Genomic DNA, 23,463 nt, shown 5'->3' on the forward strand with positions numbered 1-23,463 from the left:
AGGAAACATTACAACAAATCAAAAGTCTAGAATAAACGCTTAGTCATGAAAAATGTATGTTATTTGGAAACTGGAACACCAGATCAGAAATAGAAAATATCTGCAGAATGGCCATTATTAAAAACCCAAAAAAATAACATGCTGGTAAGGTAGCAGAGAAAAGGAACGTGTGTACACTGCTGGTGGAAGCGTAAATTAGTTCAGCCACTGTGGAAGGCAGTTTGGCAATTTCTGAAAGAACTTAAAACAGAATTACCATTTGACCCAGCAATTCCATTATTGGGTATATACCCAAAGGAATATAAATCATTTTACTATAAAGACAGATGCGCGTGTGTATTCACTGCAGCACTATTCACAATAGCAAAGACATGGAATCAACCTAAATGCCCATCAATGGTAGACTGGATAAAGAAAATGTGGTACAAATACACCACAGATGACTCCGCAGACATAAAAAAGAACAAGATAACAACCTCTACAGCAACATGGAGGGAGCAAGAGGCCATTATCCTAAGAAAACTAACACAGGAACAGAAAAGCAAATACCACATATTCTCATTTAGAGGTGGGAATTGAACATCAAGTACATATGGACACAAAGAAGGGAACAACAGACACTGGGGCCTACTTGAGGGTACAGGGTAGGAGGAGGGTGAGGATAGAAAAACTACCTATTAGATACTATGCTTATTATCTGGGTGACAAAATAACCTGTACACCAAACCCTCACAACATGCAATTTACCCATGTAACAAATCTGCATGTGCACCCTGAGCCTATAAGTTAAAAAAATATATACACACACACACACGATATATATACACACACACATATAGTTATTCCTCAAGAAGCTCAAAGTGGCAAGCTTTATAAAAGAAATCTGTCAGTTAATACATTCAAGCTTCTTGGAATTTTTTTATTTTTTAGATGGAGTTCCACTCTTATCACCCAGGCTGGAGTGCAATGGTGTGATCTCGGCTCACTGCAACCTCCACTTCCCAGGTTCAAGCGATTCTACTGCCTCAGCCTCCCAAGTAGCTGGGATTACGCACCTTGCCAGCACACCTGGCTAATTTTTGTATTTTTAGTAGAGACGGGGTTTCACCATGTTGGCCAGGCTGGTCTTGAACTCCTGACCTCAGGTGATCCAACCACTTTGGGCTCTCAAAGTGCTGGGATTATGGGTGTGAGCCACTGCGCCTGCTCGCTTCTTGAAATTCTTTATTTTTATAAGAATAATATTTTTTGTTCATATTGTTAACAATTGTCAGGGCTTATTATACAGGTAACAAATATTATTTCACCAAATGAGTAGGTAGTTTTAAAAAAGCTCTGGCCAGCCACGGTGGCTCATGCCTGTAATCTCAGCACTTTGGGAGATCAAGGTAGGAGAATCACTTGAGGCCAGGAGTTTGAGACCAGCATGGGCAAAATAGCGAGACCTCATCTCTCCAAAAATATTTAAAAATTAGCCGGGTATAGTGGTGTGCACCTGCAATCCCGGCTAATCGAGAGGCTTAGGCAGGTGGTTACTGTGTGCTATGATCATGTCACTGCAGTTTGGCAATACTTGACAAATTAAGCTTAGACTATCCTATGACCTAGCAATCATGTTGTCTATTTTCCAAAGAAATTTTCAGGTCTATGGTGACGTGCATGAGGATGTCAATGCAGTAACAATGTGGTAACAATAAATTGGAGGCAATCTGGGTACACAATGAGAATAAGTAGATGAAATGTGATAGATTAACACCATGGAGTACAAAGAACTAGGTGTACACACAGCAGCAGGGATGCATCTTGAAAACAGAGTGCTAACATCACAAAACGAGAGCTGTCCAGATATCATATGCCTCCTGATGAAAGGAGGCAGCATCACTTATGAAGTAGTCTTGTAAAAAGAGAAAACAAAGGCAAGAATAAGATCTGAATCAGAGCATACTTCTGCTTAACAATTTACAGGAAACACAAAGGAGACAGGAACGTATCAAACTATACAATGAGGCAATCAGGAAAATCCAGAAGTTGGGAGTAAAAATGCTGGCACTTCAACAATTAAATTATAAGAACAAAAGAGCCATGGAAAGCAAACCTATAGATTCTAAAGCACTTGGACCCATTGCAATGTGTGGACCTAACGTGGATCATGTTCAAATAAACTGTTCAATATTTATGAGATAACTGAAAATTCAAACACTGATTTGATATTAGCAAATTATTATTTAAAAGTTTTTAGTTAAGATAATGGCATTAAATTTATGTTAAAAAGAGTCTATTTTCACACATATTGCACATGTTGAAATATTTCTGGATGAAATGAAGTTGTCATCTGGGATTTGTTTCATGGTGCAGGAAGGTGGGAAGCGGGTGGTACAAAGATGAAAGACTGGGTGTAAACTAACTGACAATTGTTGATACTGAGTTATAGGGATTATACTATGCTACCTTTGTATATTATTGTAACATTCCAAGATGAAAAATTTAAAAAAACCCAAAACCCATGTGGTGTTAGTGAAAAAAGTCAAACAGAATGACATCCACAATATGCCATAGTTTAGATGAATTAAACATAGATGCATACAAAGCAGTACACATACTGCAAAAGTACAGAGACAAAAAGAAGCAGGCATTTGAAAGGCGGCCCAGGTTGAGGGAGGGAAATGGGAGAAGGAAATATAAATTATGAATAAAAAAACAGATGAATAAATGTGTTCATGCCATAGCAAATATTCTGATTAATCCAGGAGGCAATGATTTCGGGAATTCAATGAGAGACTGGGGGAAATGACACTGGTAGACTAAGGGAATGGAGCATGGCAGGCCCACAGAACTCCCCTGGAGATCCTAAAGGTAGAAGCTGGCAATCATGCAGATTAAACAATAAGAGAAAAGACAAACGAATGTTAGGTACTGGTGAAAAGAGCTTTTTGTAGAGAAGGAAGATCTTATACTTTATGGTTTAAACAGAATGAAGAGTTTGACTCTATGGTAATTAGAAGTAAACATAAGTCAAAGTGGTCAGAGGGACAATTTTAAGTTAACTGTTTCTCCTTGTCAGAACAATCTTATACATAACTCCTTGGCTTAAAATCCTTCAGTGACTCATCATTTCCTACAGAATAGTCCAAAATTATTAGTATGTCATAATATGATCCCAATCTACCTCTCTACCTTTATCTATTGCTATATCTAACATCTGCAGCTAGGTTTGCATAGAAAAAAATTTACTTAAGTGGCATTGTTTTAAAAAAAATGATCGTTTTAAACTGTCATCTTACAAATGTGTGCCATGAATCACAATTCAACCTAACACTTTTTTTTAACCTATGATGTGAAAAGCAAAGTACTACGTGACATGCTGCAGAGAAGTGATTTTCAAAAACTTTTTACTATACCCCAAAGAAATTTATTTTTACTTTGTGACCTACCCATACATATGTAACATATATGCTGAAACAAAAGTCTAAAACAAACCATTATTACATGTGATGCAATAATATTTTCTATTCTATTTTATTCCATTCTATTTTGCTTGAAGAAAATGACTGTCAACTCACTGAATTACTTGGCTGTAAACCAAAGTTTGAAAAACGATATTACATAGCATTTGAAATGTGGCTAGTGCAACCAAGGAACTGAGTTTTTAATTTTATTTCATTTTAACTAATTTAAATCTAAATTTAAAGCAGAGGCAGTGAAAAGTACTTTCCATCAAACCTAACTCTGTTTGGTAGGACTACATTTTACTTTAACAGCTGCAACACTAAGATATTATATAGTGTGCACGCCGGGGCATGTGTTGTTTCTAGTATTATAATCTATCACTGATCTTGGTGTCAATGAATGGATTGAGTTCTAATTATTTTTTCTACAAACTGATGGACATTGTAATTTTCGTATTTGAATATTTCCTGTAGAAAGAAGAAACCAAAATAGAAGAAGGCATGTTGCAAATTTCACAATGAATAGTAAATTACAATTTGCTGCAGCAGAGCAAAATAAAATGTCTGCTGTGGAAAAAAAGTTTAGAATAATTAAGTAAATAACATTAAAAGACATTTTAGCAAACATATAATCAATAAAAACTCATCACAAATAACTGTAAAAAAAATTTCAAATGACAAAATCTAGTGATCCAATTGCAAATCATAATCAATAGTGATGTTTTATATATCCCAAGAATTAAATTCAGTACTGGGCATTTGAGCCTTCAAAAGTAGAATTTAATCTAACTACACTAAAGTTATTCCAATAAAATTAAATAATATACTAGGTTTCTTAAAATATGATCCCACTGCTGGTACATATAATGATTTCAGGTGATATGTGAATAACATTATTTATTTTAATCACTTTGTATTGACTAGAACCTGCTTCTTTTAATACGCTTTAACAAACACATAATAAAAATAATGTACACACTAAGAAATGTATAACACACACAATCTATGACTTCACAGACACTATTGTATGATACAGGATTCTTTATAAAAGAAAATTATTTAAGAAAAATAAAAGATTTGATTTTTAAAATATTAAGCAAATAATAGTATAGGTGATATGCAGAGAAGGCAAAAATTATAGAGGTTTCTGGTTTTGGTGATTTTTCAAGATTTCTGATAGGAAATCTAAACTATTCAATGAGTATTTTATCAATTATTTACAACCTAATTAACAGGTTGCTGAAAAATTACTATCTTAATTTTTTAAAATCTGAAGTTATCCTGAAGGTGTCAGTCAAACCCATTCAATGACTCTCAGTATATTTACCTTAATAATCTACAAAAGCTCCTCCGATAACTCAGGCGCTGGCTAGCTGCAGCAACACTGGGAGGAAGAGGAGGTCGGGGTGGGAAATAAGCTAGTGTTGCAGAAAATATTAAGCAGACAACTCCAAATTCTGAAAGAAAAAAATTGGTAAAATGTTAATCAGGCAACACAAAAAGTTGAGTACTTCAAGTATTTATTTGTTTTTTGAAACAGGGTTTCGCTCTGTCACCCAGGCTGGAATGCAGTGGCACAAACATGGCTCACTGCAGACTTGACCTCCTGGGCTCAAGTGATCCTCCTGCCTCAGCCTCCCAAGCACCTGGGACCACAGATGCATGCCACCATGCTGGGCTAATTTTTAAATTTTTTTTGTAGAGATAGGGTCTCACCATGTTGTCCAGGCTGGTCTCGAACTCCTGAGCTCAAGCGATGTTCAAGCCATCCTCCTGCCTCAGCCTCCCAAAGTGCTGGAATTACAGGTGTGACCCACCATGCCCGGCCTCTCAGGTATTTATTTACCTAACAAATATTTACTAAGTATCAACTGAGTCTGAGGTATATAAAGATAAGCAAAATATAGTTTCTAGCCAAGATTGCTCAGTCTAGTAAAAAAAAGAACATGAATATATAAAGACAGAAATTTCAGCAAATAATTGGTAAGAAGTTATACTAACAAAGATGTGTATGCTGGTACTATGGCACACTACACAGATAAAAAGATTGAGGAAGTAAACAAATGTTGCCCTATGGAGAAAACATTAAAAACCAACAGTATCTTACTATAAAAGAGATTGAGAAACAGGTCTAGGATGATCGTCTAATAAGTATGGCACTGAGAAAAAAAAATTGGTAAGAAATAACAGGATAGGAGGGTTGCTTAATTCATGATAGGATAGTTTGAGGCATTGTGTAAGACAGCCCCAAGTTACAGACTGTATGGGAAATTTGAACAAGAAGGCATCCAATAACAAAAAAGAAAAGAGACAGAGAATAGAATTTAAACACAAAACTAGCTAATGTAGAGTATTAGACAATCAGAGTAAAATGAATACAATCTTAATTTGGCCCCATCATAGAAGGGAAGGTTCCAGCATCCCAATCTTCCCCTCTATAATTCTGGCACCTGCAAGTTCCAGCTTTTGATAACTGTGTCCAATTTTGTAGAAAAGCATAGCACTAGTAGAAAAGTCAGGAAACTTGGAATATAGACCTGTCTATGCCATTAATTATCTTGTAATTTGAGCAAATCCCTTAATCTTTCTAGGCCAATAAAGGAATTAAATTTAGTGATTTTTATAGGTCCTTTCAGTTGGATAATTTTAATTCTAGGGCTGTATTCTTAGAAAAAAGGACAACATTCCTATAAGACAATTAACCACAAATAATTCTGTTTAATTCAGTTAGAACTTTAAAGACTTCTAATTTTTAAACACAAGATTGTTAACAGGTTCCTTTTTTCTTTTCTTTTTTTCAGTGTTCTCAATCTGTTTATTTTTTGTCAATCTGAGGAGCAACAAGAAGTTAATGAACTGTTCTAATTTATAGTTCTTTTCATTATTAGTAATACTGAAGGAGCATCTTCCATATGTGTATCAGCCATTCATATGTCTTTCATGATTGCCTTATTCATATTCTTTGACCATCTATTGGCATTTTTGTAAACAACTTCACTGAGATATAATTCACATGACATACAATACACACATTTAAAGTGCATAATCTAGTGGTTTTCCATTTACTAGCAGAATTGTGCAATCAAAACTACAATCAATTTTAGAATTTTTTCAACATCCCAAAAAGAAACTCTGTACCCATTACTCCCAATCTCCTAGCCCTAAGCAACCTCAGATCTACTTTTAGTCCTAACAGATTTCAGTATTATGGACATTTCCTATAAATGGGATCATATAATATGTGGTCTTTTATGACTGGCTCTTTTCATTTAGCGTAATGTTCTCAAGGGTCATTCATGTTGGAATATGTATCAGTACTTTATTGTTTTTCATTGTCAAATAATATTCCATTGTATGGATATACCACATTTTATTCATCCACTTATTGGTAGATATACATCTAGGTTGTTTCCACTTTTTGGCTATTACAAATAATGCTGCTATGAACACTCATGTATACGTTTTTACATGGGTATATGTTTTCATTTCACTTGGGTATATATCTAGAAGAATTTCTAGATTGTATGGTAATCTATGTTTAACATTTTTAGAAACTGTCAAACTCTTTCCAAAGTGGCTATACCATTTTACATTCCCACATATGGGAATGTATGAGGGTTCTCATTTCTTCACTTTCTTGCCAACACTTATTATTTTCAAAAAGGCTTCACTTAATCCAAGGTCATAAAGATTTACTCTTTAGCTTTCTTCTAAGAGAGTTTTAGTTTTAGCTCTCACATTTAGGTTTGAGTTAATGTTTATGTATGGTGTAAGAAAAGGGTTCAAATTCCTTATTTTGAATTTGGATATTCAGATGTTCCTCTACCATTTATTGAAAAGACTTTTGCCCTTATTATCCTGGGACCCTCTGAAAAGTCAATTGATCATAAATGTAATGGCTTATTTTTTTAGAATCTCATTTCTGTTCTACTGATTTATATGCTTATCCTTATGCCAGTAGTATGCTCTCTTGATTAGTGTAGCTTTGTAATAAGTTCTGAAGTTGAGAAGTGTGAGTTCTCCAATTTTGTTCTTTTTCAAGATTGTTTTGGATATTGCTAGTCCTTTGCATTTCCATGTAAATTTCAGGATCACCCTGTTGATTTCCGCAACAAAGGCAGCTGGGATTTTAAAAGGAATTGCACTATATTTACAGATAAATTTGGGGATATCTTCACAATATTAAACCTCCTAATATGAACATGGAATGTCTTCCCATTTGTTTAGGTCTTCTTTAATTTCTTTCAACAGTGTTTTATAGTCTTCAGATTATAAATTCTGTACTTCATTTGTTAAGTTTATTCCTAAACATTTTATTCTTTTTGATGCTACTGCAAATTAAATTGCATGTTAAAATTGTTCATTATTAATATATAGACATATAATTGATTTTTACATATTAATCTTGTACTATAAAACTTTGTTAAGCTCTTTTTTTAGATCTAATAGTTTTTTAGTGAATTCCAGAGAATTTTCTACATTCAAGATCACGTTATTTTCAACAGGGATGTTCTTTACTACTTCCTTTACAATCTGGATATCTTTTGCTTTTCTTGTTCAGTGATACTCCCTAGAACCTCCAGCACAGTGTTAAAAAGGCATGGAAAAGCAGACACCCTTGTCCTGTTTATAACCCTAGAAGTTAAATGTGATGTTACCTGTGGGTTTTTTGTTTGTTTGTTTTTTGAGACAGAGTCTCGCTCTGTCACCCAGGCTGGAGTGCAGTGGTGTGATCTTGGCTCACATTACCACCTCTGCCTCCCAGACTTAAATGATTCTCATTCCTCAGCCTTCCAAGTAACTGGGATTGCAGGCATGTGCCATCATGTCCAGCCAATTTTTTTGTATTTTTAGTAGGGATGGGGTTTTGCTATGTTGACCAGGCTGGTCTCAGACTCCTAGCCTCAACTGATCCTCCTGCATCAGCCTCCCACAGTGCTGGGATTACAGGCATGGACCACCATGCCAGGCCTCCTGTGGGTTTTTAATAGATGCTTTTTATTAGGTTGAGAGTGTTCCTATCTATTCCAAGATCTTTGATTGTTTCTATCTTGAAAGGGTGTTAGACTTGTCAAATGCTTTTTGTTCATCTATTAAGATGATCATGCTTTCTTCCCTTTTATCTGATGATACATGATATAAACTGAGTTTCGAATGTTAAACCAACCTTGCATTACTGGAATAAATCCCATTTAGTCATAGTGTATCATCCATTTAGTGTTGCTGGATTCAGTTTGCTAGTGTTTTGTTCAGGACTTTTGTGTTTATATTCATATGAGGTATTAATCTATAGTTTACTTGGTGAACTCCTATAAAATTCTTAACTTTAATTATTACATTCTTGTTGAAGCTTTTCCTGCCCCCTCAACTTCCCTCCAAACCCAGGCAAGTTAGGTCTCTCAACCTCTGTATATCTTTATTTGTATTATAATTGTCTCATCATTGACATTACCAATTGGTGCTTAGTACAGTGCTTGGCGTACAGTAAACACTTGCAAAAAGTTTTCTGAATGCAGAGGAAATAATAAGCAGGCATATGGAGAGAGAAGCTGTATCTATGGAAATCTGTAGGAGACTATACTATAAGAGTGGACCAGGGCTTGACTCAAGAAATAAAAGAATTCAAAGAGAATATTTTAGGAAGGTCAGTATCCCTGAATAATAGACTAAACATACAGAGAGTAGGAAATGACAAGGATAAACTGTAGATGATCAAGGTAAATAAGGGTAAAAAACATAGTCAATAATGGAGAAACCATAAGGGAGAAAATGGGCTTAATATCTATCAACAATAGATGTTTAACAAATGGCTATTGTCAATCATGACATTTTATATCCTGATAGAGGACACAGAAAATGTGTTACACAGTGCTTAACTATAAATAGATGAATAGACTAAAATTAAGAAATACCCCTCCATGTGGCAATAATAAATTTAAAATTTAACTTCCTAGGAAGGGTGTAAGTTTCAAATCTATATTATATGGCAAGGAATGCACAGTGTATGCAAATGTACATTAGTCCTCTTACGTATTTCATATGGAAGTATCTGTTATATAAAAAGTAGAGCGAAGATGATTGAGATAAAAAACAAAGTATAACAAGAAGAAAATAAACTTCAAATTACCTGCATATAACACAGCCTCTATGCGATCTTTAATATGCGCCCTGCTGCTCTCTGTAGTAAGAAGAGGTGATGTCCCATTGGGAGCTGGAACAACAAGTGGTCCAACTAAAAATGCACATGCTCCCCCAAGATAACTGAGCATTGATGCAATAGCTGTGGCTGTGGCCCTTTCATCTGCAGAAAACCACGTCGTGGAGAGAAATGGCGCTGCATTCATTACAGTTGGACCTGCCAATCCATTTAACATCTGTCCTCCATGAATTAATCTGGAATTTAAAAATTAAAAGGCTGTGAGGTATTTGAAACAGGTATTTTCTAAGACAAAAAGAAATGAGCCAAACAGCAGTTTTTTACTGTGGCAGTAAGTATACATATCTGTAGAGAATATGACATGCCTAAAAGATATGTTGATTTACCTTCTAAAAAAGTTATGTTGACTCCCTATGAAGGAGATCAAACATAGTAACAGTTACCTTTATTCATTTCACAAATATTTACTGATGCCTCTGATTTGTGCTGCACATCAAAACTAAGTACTTCTTGTAAGTACTTAGAACCTTGCTTCATTTAGTTGCTGTAACAACACTTTGTGGTAGCTATTATGATCCCCATTTACTGAGATGAAAAATCCTAGGTTTGGAAAGATTAAGAAACTTGCCCAAGTGCTGGCAGGTAGAGTTGAAGTTCAGATACAGGTCTGATTCCAAAATCCATCCTCCTTCTACTAGACTGCCACTCACTAACAGACCTACTAAGTGCTACCAGCCTTAGAGTTGAGCTCAACATTTCATACCCACTCTTTGCAAAGTAGTGGAAATACATAAAATTGATTAAAGTACCTTCTACTAGAAAAAGTAGTTGAGGAACTGGAAGGCATGGGCTCCAACAAAGCTCAGAGCTAGCCCTGAACAAAACATAACTTTGTGGGGTTCCATTTCTTCTCTCATGAAATGAGGAGATCAGTTTAAGCTAAATATGTGTTTATGGAGCAGCTGTGAGGCTCAGGTATTGTAATGACAGGATCACTAAGTCCCTTCCAGTTCTCATACTCTGATTCTGACTTTCATTGTAAGGATTAATGAAGAGCAGTTTCTTTCTTCCATTCCATTTATTCTCTTATTGACCTTTTCTCAATATTCTACTTAGCACTCTTGTTCTTTGTTGACATTTTCTCCCATTGCTCTCCCATCCCCAATATATACATTCACAATCAAGAGCAGCCTTGAAGTAGAAAAGAGGCCAGAAGTCCAAAAACAGAATAGGCAAGAAAGGGAGATGTGTCAAGCTTTCTTGCCTTGGAGGTAGAGGAAAGGGAAGGAACAGTACATGTGACATTTTCATGATATGAACTCATCTTTTTCTTCTGCTTGTTTTGCTTTCTAAGCACTATGTGTGTCTCACATCCTCTTTTTTTTTTAACTGCCATCTTAAGCCAGCTAGGGAAAAAAAAAGTTTTCTGAATGCAGAGGAGAAAAATAGACATGCACATGGGAGAGGAAGGGCCCTAATGTAGCAACAGAAGTGAGTGGGAAGTGAAATATATGAATTAGGGTTGCCCATAGCTTCATAAATGCTGGAAAAATTATATGAAGGCAACATAGCTCCAAGTGTCATTGATAGTACTACATTTTAAAAACTCAAGATATTTAAAAATCTCCCTGTGTAAGGGGAATTATTTTTTAGATGACAGAAACAATTTAAACTGTTTGCCTCCTACAAAAGCCAGTGGAAGCCAAGCTGTCCCACAGCAATTTTATCACAGAAATGTTCCAGCAAGAACATCATTAAGTGGTTTTAATCATTATAGGTGATGGCACAATGAGACAGTGTGTGATGCCTCATAAAGTGACTGCTTTGATATTTAATACTTTTAATGAGGTGTTAGACTCATGTCAACTAGAAGAAGGCTTGGAATGAGTAAACTTTACTATGTCTAAAAATGTTAAGGTTAGAAGTAATGAAAAACAAACAAACAAGAAGACTGATAAAAAAGTAGGACTCCTGGCCAGGCACAGTGGCTCACGCCAGTAACCCCAGCAGTTTGGGAGGCCGGGGTGGGTGCATCACTTGAGGCCAGGAGTTCAAGACCAGCCTGGCCAACATGACAAAACCCCACCTCTACTAAAAACACAAAAATTAGCTGGGCATGATGGCACATGCCTGTCATCCCAGCTATTCAGGAGGCTGAGGCATAAGAATTGCTTGAGCCTAGGAGGCAGAGGTTGCAGTGAGCCAAGATCGTGCCTGGGTGACAGAGCAAGATGGATAGATGGACAGACTCCTGAGTTAAAATAGAAAACTCAAATTATTGCCGTAGCTTAACTCTTTGTTACCTTTCAGTGGGATCACAAATAGACTATTATCCAAGCAGCAAACATAAGAGTCAGAGAACATGTGTTTCAGATAATCTGAGGGCCATCCAAGTCCAGTTTAATAGACTCTTAGACCAGAACATTTCTCACTATGACACAGTACGTGTTAAAGTAGTATCCAGAGAAGGAATAGCACTAGGACACTTCAGATGGGTTCTCAGTTTCAAGGTCCTTGAACTTCGGAGGCCAACTAGGGCATATACGTTATCATAGTTAAATATCACCTCAGGAATTAAAACAAGCTGATATGGTGTTTTAAAGTTACTCCAATTTTAGATAATTATTGGGGAGACCAGCTCCCAATACATCAACGTGGGTTTAATATCTCTCAAAGTGATCGAGTGGTTGGTGAAAAAGAAAGACAGACAAGGAAAAAGTTTTCCTTAAAGCGGGGCCCAAGGGAGACACCACATAATGCTGCTCTATGGATGTCTGACATTCCCCTGAAAACCTGTTTTTATTGTGCTCTTTCAGTAGGGGAGGGGAGCGAGGTTACGTAAAGTTTCACCAGCAGATAATTACAGGCCTTTGCATTATAAAAGTCATCACATACATACACACACACACACACACACACACACACACACACACTCTCTCTCTCTCTCTCTCTCTCTCTCTCTCTCTCTCTCTCTCTCCATAAATAAGCTCAGTAGGAGAACTAATTAGCCTCTGAATTTATGAGAAACCTGGCAGGGAAACCCAGTCCCACTCCTCCCAGCACTCGTAGTTTTCCAGAACTTAGTTCTGCTCCTTTTCACACTTATATCCTAGCATCCCTCAGGGCTCAGCAGTTTCTAATATGATATAACTGTTCTTAAGCACTGTTGATGTCAGAGTAACCTGTAATATCAAGATTTTCATGTTTGCCTGACACTATTTTCTATCACTTACCATTAACAAACCCCACTTTATGAAATAAATTTGTAAAAAATATTTAAAAATAAAATCCTTTATATATTAAGTCTAGTTTTTCCATTTAATAGGAATGCAAAATTAGAGATACATATTTTTTTCTGGAAAAATATTGACCCTAACACATAAAATCATATAAATATACCATAACCTCTTTAAAATGATAATAAAGGAAATAAAATAATTATTTATTTTAATAAATAATTATAAAATGTTAACTATGCATTTATTACTTAATTCAACAAACAATTTGAGTAGTCATCATGTGTTAGGTGGGCACTGTGACAGGCCAATGGGAATGTAAAACTAAAACGCTGAAGCCCTTGCCCTTAAGAATCCCTAAAAGTAGGTGAAGCATTGCTTACCAGCACTAGAGCAGGAATATAAAGAAAAAGAAGGCAATAATGAGGCCTGGCCCTATGCTTGTGTTGACTATGACAAGAGTACAGACGGAGGTCTCTGCATTTCCTTCTTCTCTTCTGACCTCTGGTCCTGGCCTATATATCGGGACTCTGCATGCATGTCTGTGGAGCTGAAGGTCCAAACTCCATCTAAGCTTCATCTATCCCCTCCAAACAGCTGCCCCTTAGCTATCCCTTAGGCCTAGGAAGTATACAGCAGGGATGCAGCCTACTCTTGTGGAAGAGCAGGTCTGGGAAAGAGGCTTGTTGCAAGGCTTGTTTCTGGGGTCTTTTGTAGCTAGCGCATAAGACTATGCGCTATGACTATGTGGGGGGCAGGGTGTGCCCATCCCATTGGCCCTATGAAATCCTCACCCCACATGGAAGGGCAAGGCTGAAAGAAAGCCAGAACAGGACTCTCAGGCATGGAGTCCAGAACAGGGACTCTACGGCATGGTTTAAAGTGGTATTGGCAACAATAGTAGGGAGGTGGAGGATGGATGGTCTGGAGAACCATTAAGTTAATACAACAGATACAGCCAAGTGAGAGGGTGGATAATGGGGAGCAGGGTACCCATAACTCTGTACAAACATCCAATATGTGGCTAATACAGGCCAAAAGCTAAGAAAAGCAGTCTGAGCTGAGAGATATATGTTGAAGGTGGATTGGGCTGGGGAAAAAACACTAGAGAATAATAACATTTTAAAAATAGAGGCATGGACTGGCTGGATATGGTGACTCACGCCTGTAATCCCAGTGCTTTGGGAGGCTGAGGCAGGTGGATCATGAGGTCAGGAGATTGAGACCATCCTGGCCAACACAGTGAAACCCTGTCTCTACTAAAAATACACAAATTAGCTGGGTGTGGCAGTGCCTGCTAGTAATCCCAGCTGCCCAGGAGGCTGAGGAAGGAGAATTGCTTCAACCCAGGAGGCAGAGGTTGCAGTGAGCTGAGATCGCGCCATCTCACTCCAGGCTGGCGACAGAGCTAGACTGCATATCAAAAAAAAGAGAAAAAAATAGAGAGGAATGGGAGTTGAGCAAGATGATTGAAAAGGAGCCATTAGAAGGCAGAAAAGAAGTAAAAAAAGGAAAGAATGGTATCACGGCAACTAAGGAGAGACAAGTTCCACGAACATAAGAGCGAGTGGTCAACAACATCACATCAAACAGAAAGATGGTTTATAATAACTGAAATGTAACCACCAGATTCAGAAAAGAAGAGGTTGTTTGTGATCAGGGGAGAAGCAATTTCAGTGGAGTGTTAACCATGGAAGTCAAACTCAGGAGGAAATAGAAGTCTAGATTTAGACTATTTCTAGAAGAAACAGATGCAGGAACAAAAATTAGGTATATAAGCTTAGCGAAGTGAACTGAAAAGAAAAAACATGCAGTCGCTGAAATACGCAACTAAACTGCATTTCCAAAACCTCGCAAAGTTATCCAAATGCATACATCAGATCAGCTCGTTGATAAATTTTAACAAGTTTAAATTCAGTAATATAAAAAACAAGGGGACTAACAAAGAATCTCAAAATAAATCTTAAAAAAAAAAAGATTTTTTAGGGTGTTTTAAAAGCAAGGTCAACACGACATGACTTTCTCAAACACGGTGGACTTGGGAGGGGTGGGCAGAAGTTAGGAATATGAGGCGGCAGTTTTGTCTTCTGGGCAATAAGCTCTGGAGCAGAAAGGCAGTTGTCTGGAAATGGACTAGTTAATTCAAAGGCTCTGACTCTTGCTTCCTTACCTGAAACTACACACCTGATGAAAGCAGGTGCATCCTCACAGTTAACAGACTGCATTTCTCTTGCACCTCTGCAGGTCAAGCTGTGAGAGACCTGTCAGGAAGCAGATGTGTTGCCTCCTCCTTCAGCCCAATCTCCTCATACTGACTCCTTAACTCCCTCCTGCTTCTCTATCCACCTCCCAAACCAGGGTACCCCAACTCCCTTTTCTTCCCTCTTCTCTCAAGAATTTTTCCTTTTTCCTTTTTTTCATCTTACCTAGTCTCTGCGAGCCTGGCTCATCCTGTCCCCACAAGCCAGGTGGAAAAGTAGATAAGAGAGGGTATACTAGTCCATTCTCATGCTGCTAATAAAGACATACCTGAGACTCGGTAATTTACAAAGAAAAGGAGGTTTAATGAACTCACAGTTCCACATGGCTGGGAAGCCTCACAATCATGGCAGAAAGTGAAGGAGGAGCAAAGGCATGTCTTACCTGATAGCAGGCAAAACAGTGTGTTCAGGGGAACTGCCCTTTATAAAACCGTCAGATCTCATGAGACTTGGTCACTATCACAAGAACAGTAGCATGGGGATAACCACCCCCATGATTCGATTACCTCCCACCAGGTCCCTCCCACAACACATGGGGATTACGGGGACTACAGTTCAAGATGAGATTTGGGTGGCGGCCCAGCCAAACCACATCAGAGAGGAACTTCTCAAGACTACATAAAGAACTTCTGCGTTGGCAGAGCAGGGATGGTGGAGATGAGGGAGGGAGACCTGGTGCTGCCCACTAGCATCAGCACTGCTGAGACTGCTAGCCTGTAGCAGGACTAGGAGAGGACCCAGCCAGGCTCAGCCCCAGGTATGCTGCAGAGTCCCACTGCCCTCAATTAGTGCCCCTGCCCACAGAGGACAAGGCCTGCAGGGGCACAGTGAATGGCGCTGGTGCACAGCTGCATTTCTTTTCATATTATTCAATTTACTATAGCTTTTCAGACAAATGCCAATAGCTGATGATCAAACTGAAGATCTACAGTTCACATCTTCTAATGTACTTGACATTTTAGCTTACATTTAATATTCTGGTATCCTAATCTTTTGCTTTCTGATATCCTGGAAGAAATACCTATGATTCCTAAGTTATTTCTACTTAAATAACATGATGTTTAGAATTAAAATGTTTACAGTTGGAAGTGATGTCAGACCCCAACTAGATAACCCAACCCCTTCCAGAAAGTTAATATACATGTAAAATCACATTTATAATTTTATAACTTTCTTTTCTCCAAAAAGTATTGAGAGGAGCTCAGCCAGAACTAGAAATCAAAATTATAACTAATTTCATCAGTCCGCAAATCTCTACTCTCTCACAAGATCTCATTCAGAAGGTTCTCTGCTAATAATAAAAAAAAATGCCAGGCATGGTGGCTCACACCTGTAATCCCAGCACTTTGAGAGGCCAAGGTGGGTGGATCACCTGAGGTCAGGAGTTTGAGACCAGCTTAACCAACGTGGTGAAACCCCATCTCTACTAAAAGCACAAAATTAGCTGGGTGTGGTGGCGCATGCCTGTAATCCCAGCTACTTGGGAGGCTGAGGCAGGAGAATCGCTTGAACCCGGGAGGTGGCGGTTCCAGTGAGCCAAGATGGTGCCATTGCACTCTAGCTTAGGCAACAAGAGTGAAACTTGGTCTCAAGAAAAATAATAATAATAATAAAATTATTGATTGTTAAGAAAACCCAATGTTAGATCCAAAGACACATAGTACAGAGTGTTTTTATACTGTGCATGAACCTACTCTGTAAACCTCTAGTTTATTATGACTAACATTGATGACAACATTTGAGCTGGCTATTTAGAAATCTGGCAGATACTTCCTCAGTGCAATTCCAGTATTCAGAATTTAAATTCTATATATTTTTAATATGAAGTAATTTAGAATCCATAAAAATACTTACCTCAAAACCTCAATATGTCAATAGTTCAGAAATTTTCTCCCAATTCCTAATTATGCTATATCAAAATAAACTCTTAGGTCTATTCTTTAAAAAAAAAAAAAAAGTTAAAAAAAAGTCATGTGTTTATAGGATTTTTTTGATGTTGAAAATGGCAGAAGTGCTGGAAATAGTTTTCCTTTAGTTAGCCCAAGAAAAGACGGGCAATAAAAAGGATTAGAGATGTTATGAATTAACTACAGAAAAAAGAAGATAAGAAAAGAGAAATATAGAGGTCGTGGTGGAAAAGTAATGAGCCTTCCAAAAACTTTGGTATCACAGCCTCAGTTTTCTTTCATGAAAATCTATTTTACTTTTGAATCCTTTATTAACTTTGGCCAATAATAATTCAATTAAAAATATCTACTGAGTATCTGCTATGGTCAAGATACCTGCAGCTAGGCACTAAATGGAATATAAAGACAAGTATTACAGGCTTGGCCCTAAAGAAGCTTTTAACAACTTATCAAGTACCAGCTATAGAAAATACATTAAAAAATACAGTAAAAATAATATTAGATTAGCTTTCACAGAGCTTAGCTTCTAGACTTAGCTAAATTTATTAACCATATGATCTTTGGAAAATCACATTCTCTTCTTTTTCAATGTTTCCAAAGATACTTTATCTGTCTCACAGAATTTCTTTTTTTTCTGAGGCAGGATCTTGCTCTGTCTTCCAGGCTGGACTGCAGTAGCACGAAGGCAGCTCACTGCAGCCTCGACCTCTGGGCTCAAGTGATCCTCCCACCCCAGTCTCTCAAGTAGCTGGGACTACAGGCACGCACTACCACTCCTGGCTAATTTTTAAATTTTTTGTAGAGACAGGGTCTTGCTATGTTACTCAGGCTGGTCCTCCTGGCCTCAAGTGATCCACCTGCCTGGACTTCCCAAAGTACTAGGATTACAGGAGTGAGCCACCGCACCTGTTCTCTCACAGGAATTTTTTTTTTTTTTTTTTTTTTTTTGAGACAGAATCTCACTCACTCTGTTACCCAGGCTGGAGTGCTATGGCATGATTTCAGCTCACTGCAACCTCTGTCTCCTGAGTTCAAGCTATTCTCCTGCCTCAGCCTCCCAAATAGCTGGGACTACAGGCGCATGCCACCACGCCCAGCTAATTTTTGTATTTTTCGTAGAGGCAGGGTTTCACCATGTTGGTCAGGCTGCTCTTGAACTCCCGGCCTCAAGTAATTCACCCACCTCAACCTCCCAAAGTGCTGGGATTACAAGTGTGAGCCACTGGTTTTTCTCACTAGATTTTTATTAAGGCCATATACAATAATCTCTCTGCAATGCACAGGGGAAAGATGGCCTTAGTCTTGGTCTAAGAGATGTCTACCTCCCCTCATTTTGTCTTAATCCTTGTTTCTTGTCATATAACTTTTATTTTGTCTTTTTGTTTAAAAGTATATATTAATACATATTCATAGAAAATTTTGAAAAGAAATGCATAAAGAAGAAAAAAATCATCTATAAACTGAATATCCCAATTCAGATAATCACTACTAATATTTTGATTTTCCAATCTTTTTTTCAGTTTTTTCCCTAATGCATCTCTCTCACTCTCTCAATCAATACTTAATCATACATAGGCAGTCACAGATATCATACTGAATATACAGCTTATTCACTAAACCATTTTATAGTCTATCAAGCATTTTCTCATTTCATTATTCTTTTTTTTTTTTTTTTTTTTTTTTTTTTTTTTTTTTTTTTTTTTTTTTTTTTTTTTTTTTTTTGAGACGGAGTCTCGCTCTTGTTACCCAGGCTGGAGTGCAATGGCGCGATCTCGGCTCACCGCAACCTCCGCCTCCTGGGTTCAGGCAATTCTCCTGCCTCAGCCTCCTGAGTAGCTGGGATTACAGGCACGCGCCACCGTGCCCAGCTAATTTTTTTGTATTAATAGAGACGGGGTTTCACAATGTTGACCTGGATGGTCTCGATCTCTCGACCTCGTGATCCACCCGCCTCGGCCTCCCAAAGTGCTGGGATTACAGGCTTGAGCCACCGCGCCCGGCCTCATTATTCTTTATAATTGTTAATGGTTTTGTCATACTGTATTATACAGATAGACAAAATCTCATTTAACCATTTTCCTAATATTGGATAGTAGTTTCCAACAACTTATTTTGCTAATATTAGTAATGTTGGTACGCCAATTTTTGTATGTGAATATGAGCCACTTTCCAGGTTATTTCTTTAGGGTGAGTAAGTTAAAATGTATGAACACTTTATATCTTATGAAATATACTCGGAAACTGTTTTTCAGGAGGGTTAGCAGTAATTTACATTCCCATATCAGTAGTAGCTGACAGTGTCTGCTTCATCAGCATCAAGTATCACTATTTAAAAATGCACACACACTGGGTGAGATGGTGCATACCTGTAATCCCAGCAGTTTGGGAGGCCAGAGCAGGTGGATCGTTTGTTCCCAGGAGTTTGAGATCAGCCTGAGCAACATAGTGAAACCCTGTCTCACCAAAAAATAAAAAAATTAGCTGGGTGTGGTGGCACATGCCTATAGTTCCAGGTACTTGTGAAGCTCAGGTGGGAGGATCGCTTGAGCCCGGGAGGTCAAGGCTACAGTGAGCCACAACTGCCTGGGTAACAAAATGAGACCCTGTCTCAAAATAAATACACACACACACATACACACACACACACAAACTTGGTGATTAGTTTCCTATTCCTGTTATAACAAATTACCACAAACTTAGTGGCAAAGAGAATACAAATGCATCATCTTAATTTCCATAATCAGAAGTTCAACATGGGACTCTAGGGCTAAAATCAAGGTGTTGGCGGGGCTACGTTCTTTTCAAGAGGCTCTAGAAGAGAATCGTTTCCTTGCCTTTTCCAGCTTGTAGTGGCTGCCTGCATTCCTTGGCTCAAGGCCCCCTTCCTCTGTCTTCAAAGGCAGCAACTGCAGTTGCTGAAAAAGGCAACGAAACATTTCTCTAACTTCTTCTTCCTCAGATCTATTAGCTTTTCTCTTTATGATTTTCCTTTACTTTCATGCTTGGAAAAAATATATATCGTTCCCATGTAGAGATCAGATAAATACCCCCATATATTGTTTCTCAGCTAAATATTTAATCATTTCATTTATTTGAATTTATTTTGATACATTATGTGACATCAGGATACAAAATGGTCTTTTTCTCCCAAATAGGTAGCCAAATCGCCTGTGGTAGAGATGATTAACTATTGCCCAGGGTCATTCTGTTTTCCTTTTAGGTACAGAACACCTTAAGGTTTTGCAGAAGTAAAAGCCTACCTCACAGCTAGCTGGGGCCTTGTTATTACTAAGTTGAGGCCAATGAGATTAGAGTAGGAGAACCTCAAGTTCACCTCCATGAAGACAAAACTGTTCTCCCTGCTCTGCTGCTTCCCATGGGGTACAATGTGACTACTGTGCTGATGAACTGGCTGTTGACTATACTGTCAAGGTCATCTCCCTGGGGAGAAGGCAACAAAGGGGAAACCCAGGTCCCTAGATGACCTTGTAGATCAGAACTGCCGACCTGCTCTGGCCCACTTGCTCACTTTGGACTATTAATAAGAAAGAAATACTGTCTTGTTTGAGCCATGCTCTTCTGAGATCTCCTCATTATATCAACTTAACTTGTTCTCTAATTGAGCAATTAGCTCAAGAATTGGGGTGCTGCATTCACAAAGGCACAACATATTGGCACTGACTTAGTGGTCAGGCTGTAGATAGAAAAGGCCGGTGACCTGTGGCCGCAGCAGTATCACTGCTTGTGATGACCTGGAATTGGCTAGAAAAAAAAAATCAGAACATTACTCAGTGTTTCCTGCCCTTTACTGAGTTTAGGATGGCACAAGAGAGAGAGAAAGAATTAGCTGTTTGCAAGTAGAGATGGAAGGGACAAGAGCTCTGCTAAAAGAGTTTCTCTGTCCGAGGCCCGCAATGTAAATTTAATGAGAATCCAGAAATTTGAAGACTTGGGTTGCTTCTGAATCCAAATGGCAGGAAATAAAACATGCTTCGGAGCCAGTATAGCAGAAAAAATTAGGTTAAGGGCGTTATTTTCCTTACCAGGCCTACTTTTTTCAGATGGCATTAATGTGGCCACCACTAAATTAAGGGAACCCGGGATGGGTACCCAAGCTGGTAAAGGAAAGAGAAGATTCAACAGATGCAAGAACCAGAAGCAGAAGGAGAAATATTTTGGCATGGCTACATTTCCATGGAATGTACCTGATGTAAACAGACCAAAAGACTACTAAGCATTTGAGGGAATATATTGCCAAGATACTACAAAACACTTCTACCAGGGTTTAAGACTGCTTGATCCCTAAAGCAATCTTCAGGTTCCCAAATCGGCATCAAGTAGGAAGTGAAATGTCCAACAATCTCTTCGGGTGTAGTCACTGGGGATAATGGACAAAAGAGAGCCTTTCAGAGGACAAAGTCAAAAGCCACAAACAATAATCAAAGAAATGACTCTCAGAGAGCAAAAAAGATCTGATAGGGTCCAGAGATTCTGGATTTTGAGTTGAATGCACTAATTGGACAGGACTTCGAGTTTTCTCCATTGAGGAGGGATAAATACGTTCCCTGTATGGGAAGAAGGCAGTACATAGACACATGGAGGCATCTGACAGCAGAGCTCCTAACTGTCTCTGCCTGTTTATTCTCCCTTTCTTTGTTTTGTTATGGCATCCTTGAGTTTAACTATATACATCACTGCTGAGCTACTTTTCCAACCTCTCTTCCAGATCCATGTGGCCAAGTGTTAAATCTGCAACCAATGAGATATGGCTAGAAATGACACAAACAGGCCGGGCGTGGTGGCCCACGTCTGTAATCCCAGTACTTTGGGGAGGCCGAGGTGCACAGATTACTTGAGGCCAGGAGTTCGAGACCAGCCTGGCCCACATAATGAAACCCCGTCTCTACTAAAAATCCCAGCTACTTGGGAGGCTAAGGCAGGAGAACTGCTTGAACTCGGGAGGCAAAGGTTGCAGTGAGCCAGGATCATGCCACCGCACTTCAGATAGGGTGAGAGTGACACTCCATCTCAAAAAAAAAGGAAAGAAAAGAAAAGAGAGAGAGAGACAAGGGAAGGAAGGAAAGGAAGGAAAGAAGGAAGGAAGGAAGGAAGGAAGACAGAGAAGGAGGGAGGGAGGGAGGGAGGAAAGGAGGGAGGGATATAAACAACCTTTGAGTCATCACCTAAAGATGCAGTCGCCTGCCTTGGATATCACACTTCCTCTCTTGTGGGCTGGAATGACAGCATGATACGGACAACAATATCACCCTAGGAGATGCTGGAGCCAACAATAGAGAAGGGACTTAGGTCTTGGAGGACCTTGCAGAACAAAGCTGCCTACTTCCTTTGAAGAGCCCACTATCTTTTAGACCAAGGGTGTCCGATTTTTTAATTCCCTGGAACACACTGAAAGAACTGTTTTGGGCCACACATAAAATATATTAACACTAATGACAGTTGATGAGCTTAAAAAAAAAAACAAACCACACACACACACAAATCTCATAATGTTTTAAGAAAGTTTACAAATTCAGAGCCATCCTGGGCCTCATGCATGCTGCAGATTGGACAAGCTTGTTTTAGATTGTTTCTTGAGAGAAAAATAAACTTCTACCTTATTGGGCCTCAAAATTTTTGGTTTCTTAGTTACAAAGCTCAGTCTGTACTTTGCTGATACATATACATAGAGTATCAATAAATGTTGACTGCTGAATTATAAATTTAAATAACGAAATCTGAGAATCAACAAAACTGTTAGCCATGTCTACTATGTCCATTTTTCTGTTCAATTTTCAAAAATGCTCATGTTACTTTAAGTTATCTATTATATTTGCAACACCTATTTCTCCCAGTTTGCATTTTAATTTTATGATTTGTTTTGAAGCATAAAGCTCAAAATGTTGTCAAAATGTTAGCTTAACTCTAACATCAAAACCCAAATCACAAATCTTTCCCTTTGTGATTTGTGTTTTTGTTTTTGAGACAGACTCGCTCTGTGACTCAGGCTGGAGTGCTGTGGCGCAATCTTGGTGCACTGTTCGAGCAATTCTCATGCCTCAGCCTCCCAAATAGTTGGGATTACAGGCATGCACCATGCCTGGGTAATCTTTGTATTTTTATTAGAGACAGGGTTTTACCACGTTGGCCATGCTGGTCTCGAACTCTTGGCCTCAAATGATCCACCTGCTTTGGCCTCCTAAACTGCTGGGATTACAGGTGTGAGCCACCGTTTTCATTGTTTTTATGCTTGGGGAATAAAGCAATGTCTTTAGGGTTAAGATTCATTTTCCTTTATTCTGTTTCACTTTAAATACACAACTCTCCAATCCATCAGGAATATGTTTTAATGCATGGTGCAAAGCAAGGATTCAATTTGTTTTTAACTAATATGTAGTGAATTTGCAAAAACACATATTAGATAAACTTCAATAAAATATGATTTTTCAAATAATCTAC

General features: G+C 38.3%; 1 protein-coding gene across 1 annotated transcript in view; it reads right to left on the minus strand.

The window, feature by feature from the left end:
* SLC49A4 (solute carrier family 49 member 4) overlaps positions 1–23,463 on the minus strand; it is an 82,693-nt gene that overhangs the window by 45,038 nt on the left and 14,192 nt on the right. Inside the window, exons 3-4 of the mRNA XM_012476221.2 lie at positions 9,574–9,839; positions 4,774–4,903 (exon numbers count right to left, since the gene is read on the minus strand). Coding sequence (XP_012331644.1) covers positions 4,774–4,903; positions 9,574–9,839 — 396 coding nt within the window. The remainder of the gene's footprint in view (positions 1–4,773; positions 4,904–9,573; positions 9,840–23,463) is intronic.

The sequence above is a fragment of the Aotus nancymaae genome, unplaced genomic scaffold (genome assembly GCF_030222135.1).
Source record: "Aotus nancymaae isolate 86718 unplaced genomic scaffold, 86718_ANA_hifiasm-v0.15.2.pri h1tg000062l, whole genome shotgun sequence".
Lineage (NCBI taxonomy): Eukaryota > Metazoa > Chordata > Mammalia > Primates > Aotidae > Aotus > Aotus nancymaae.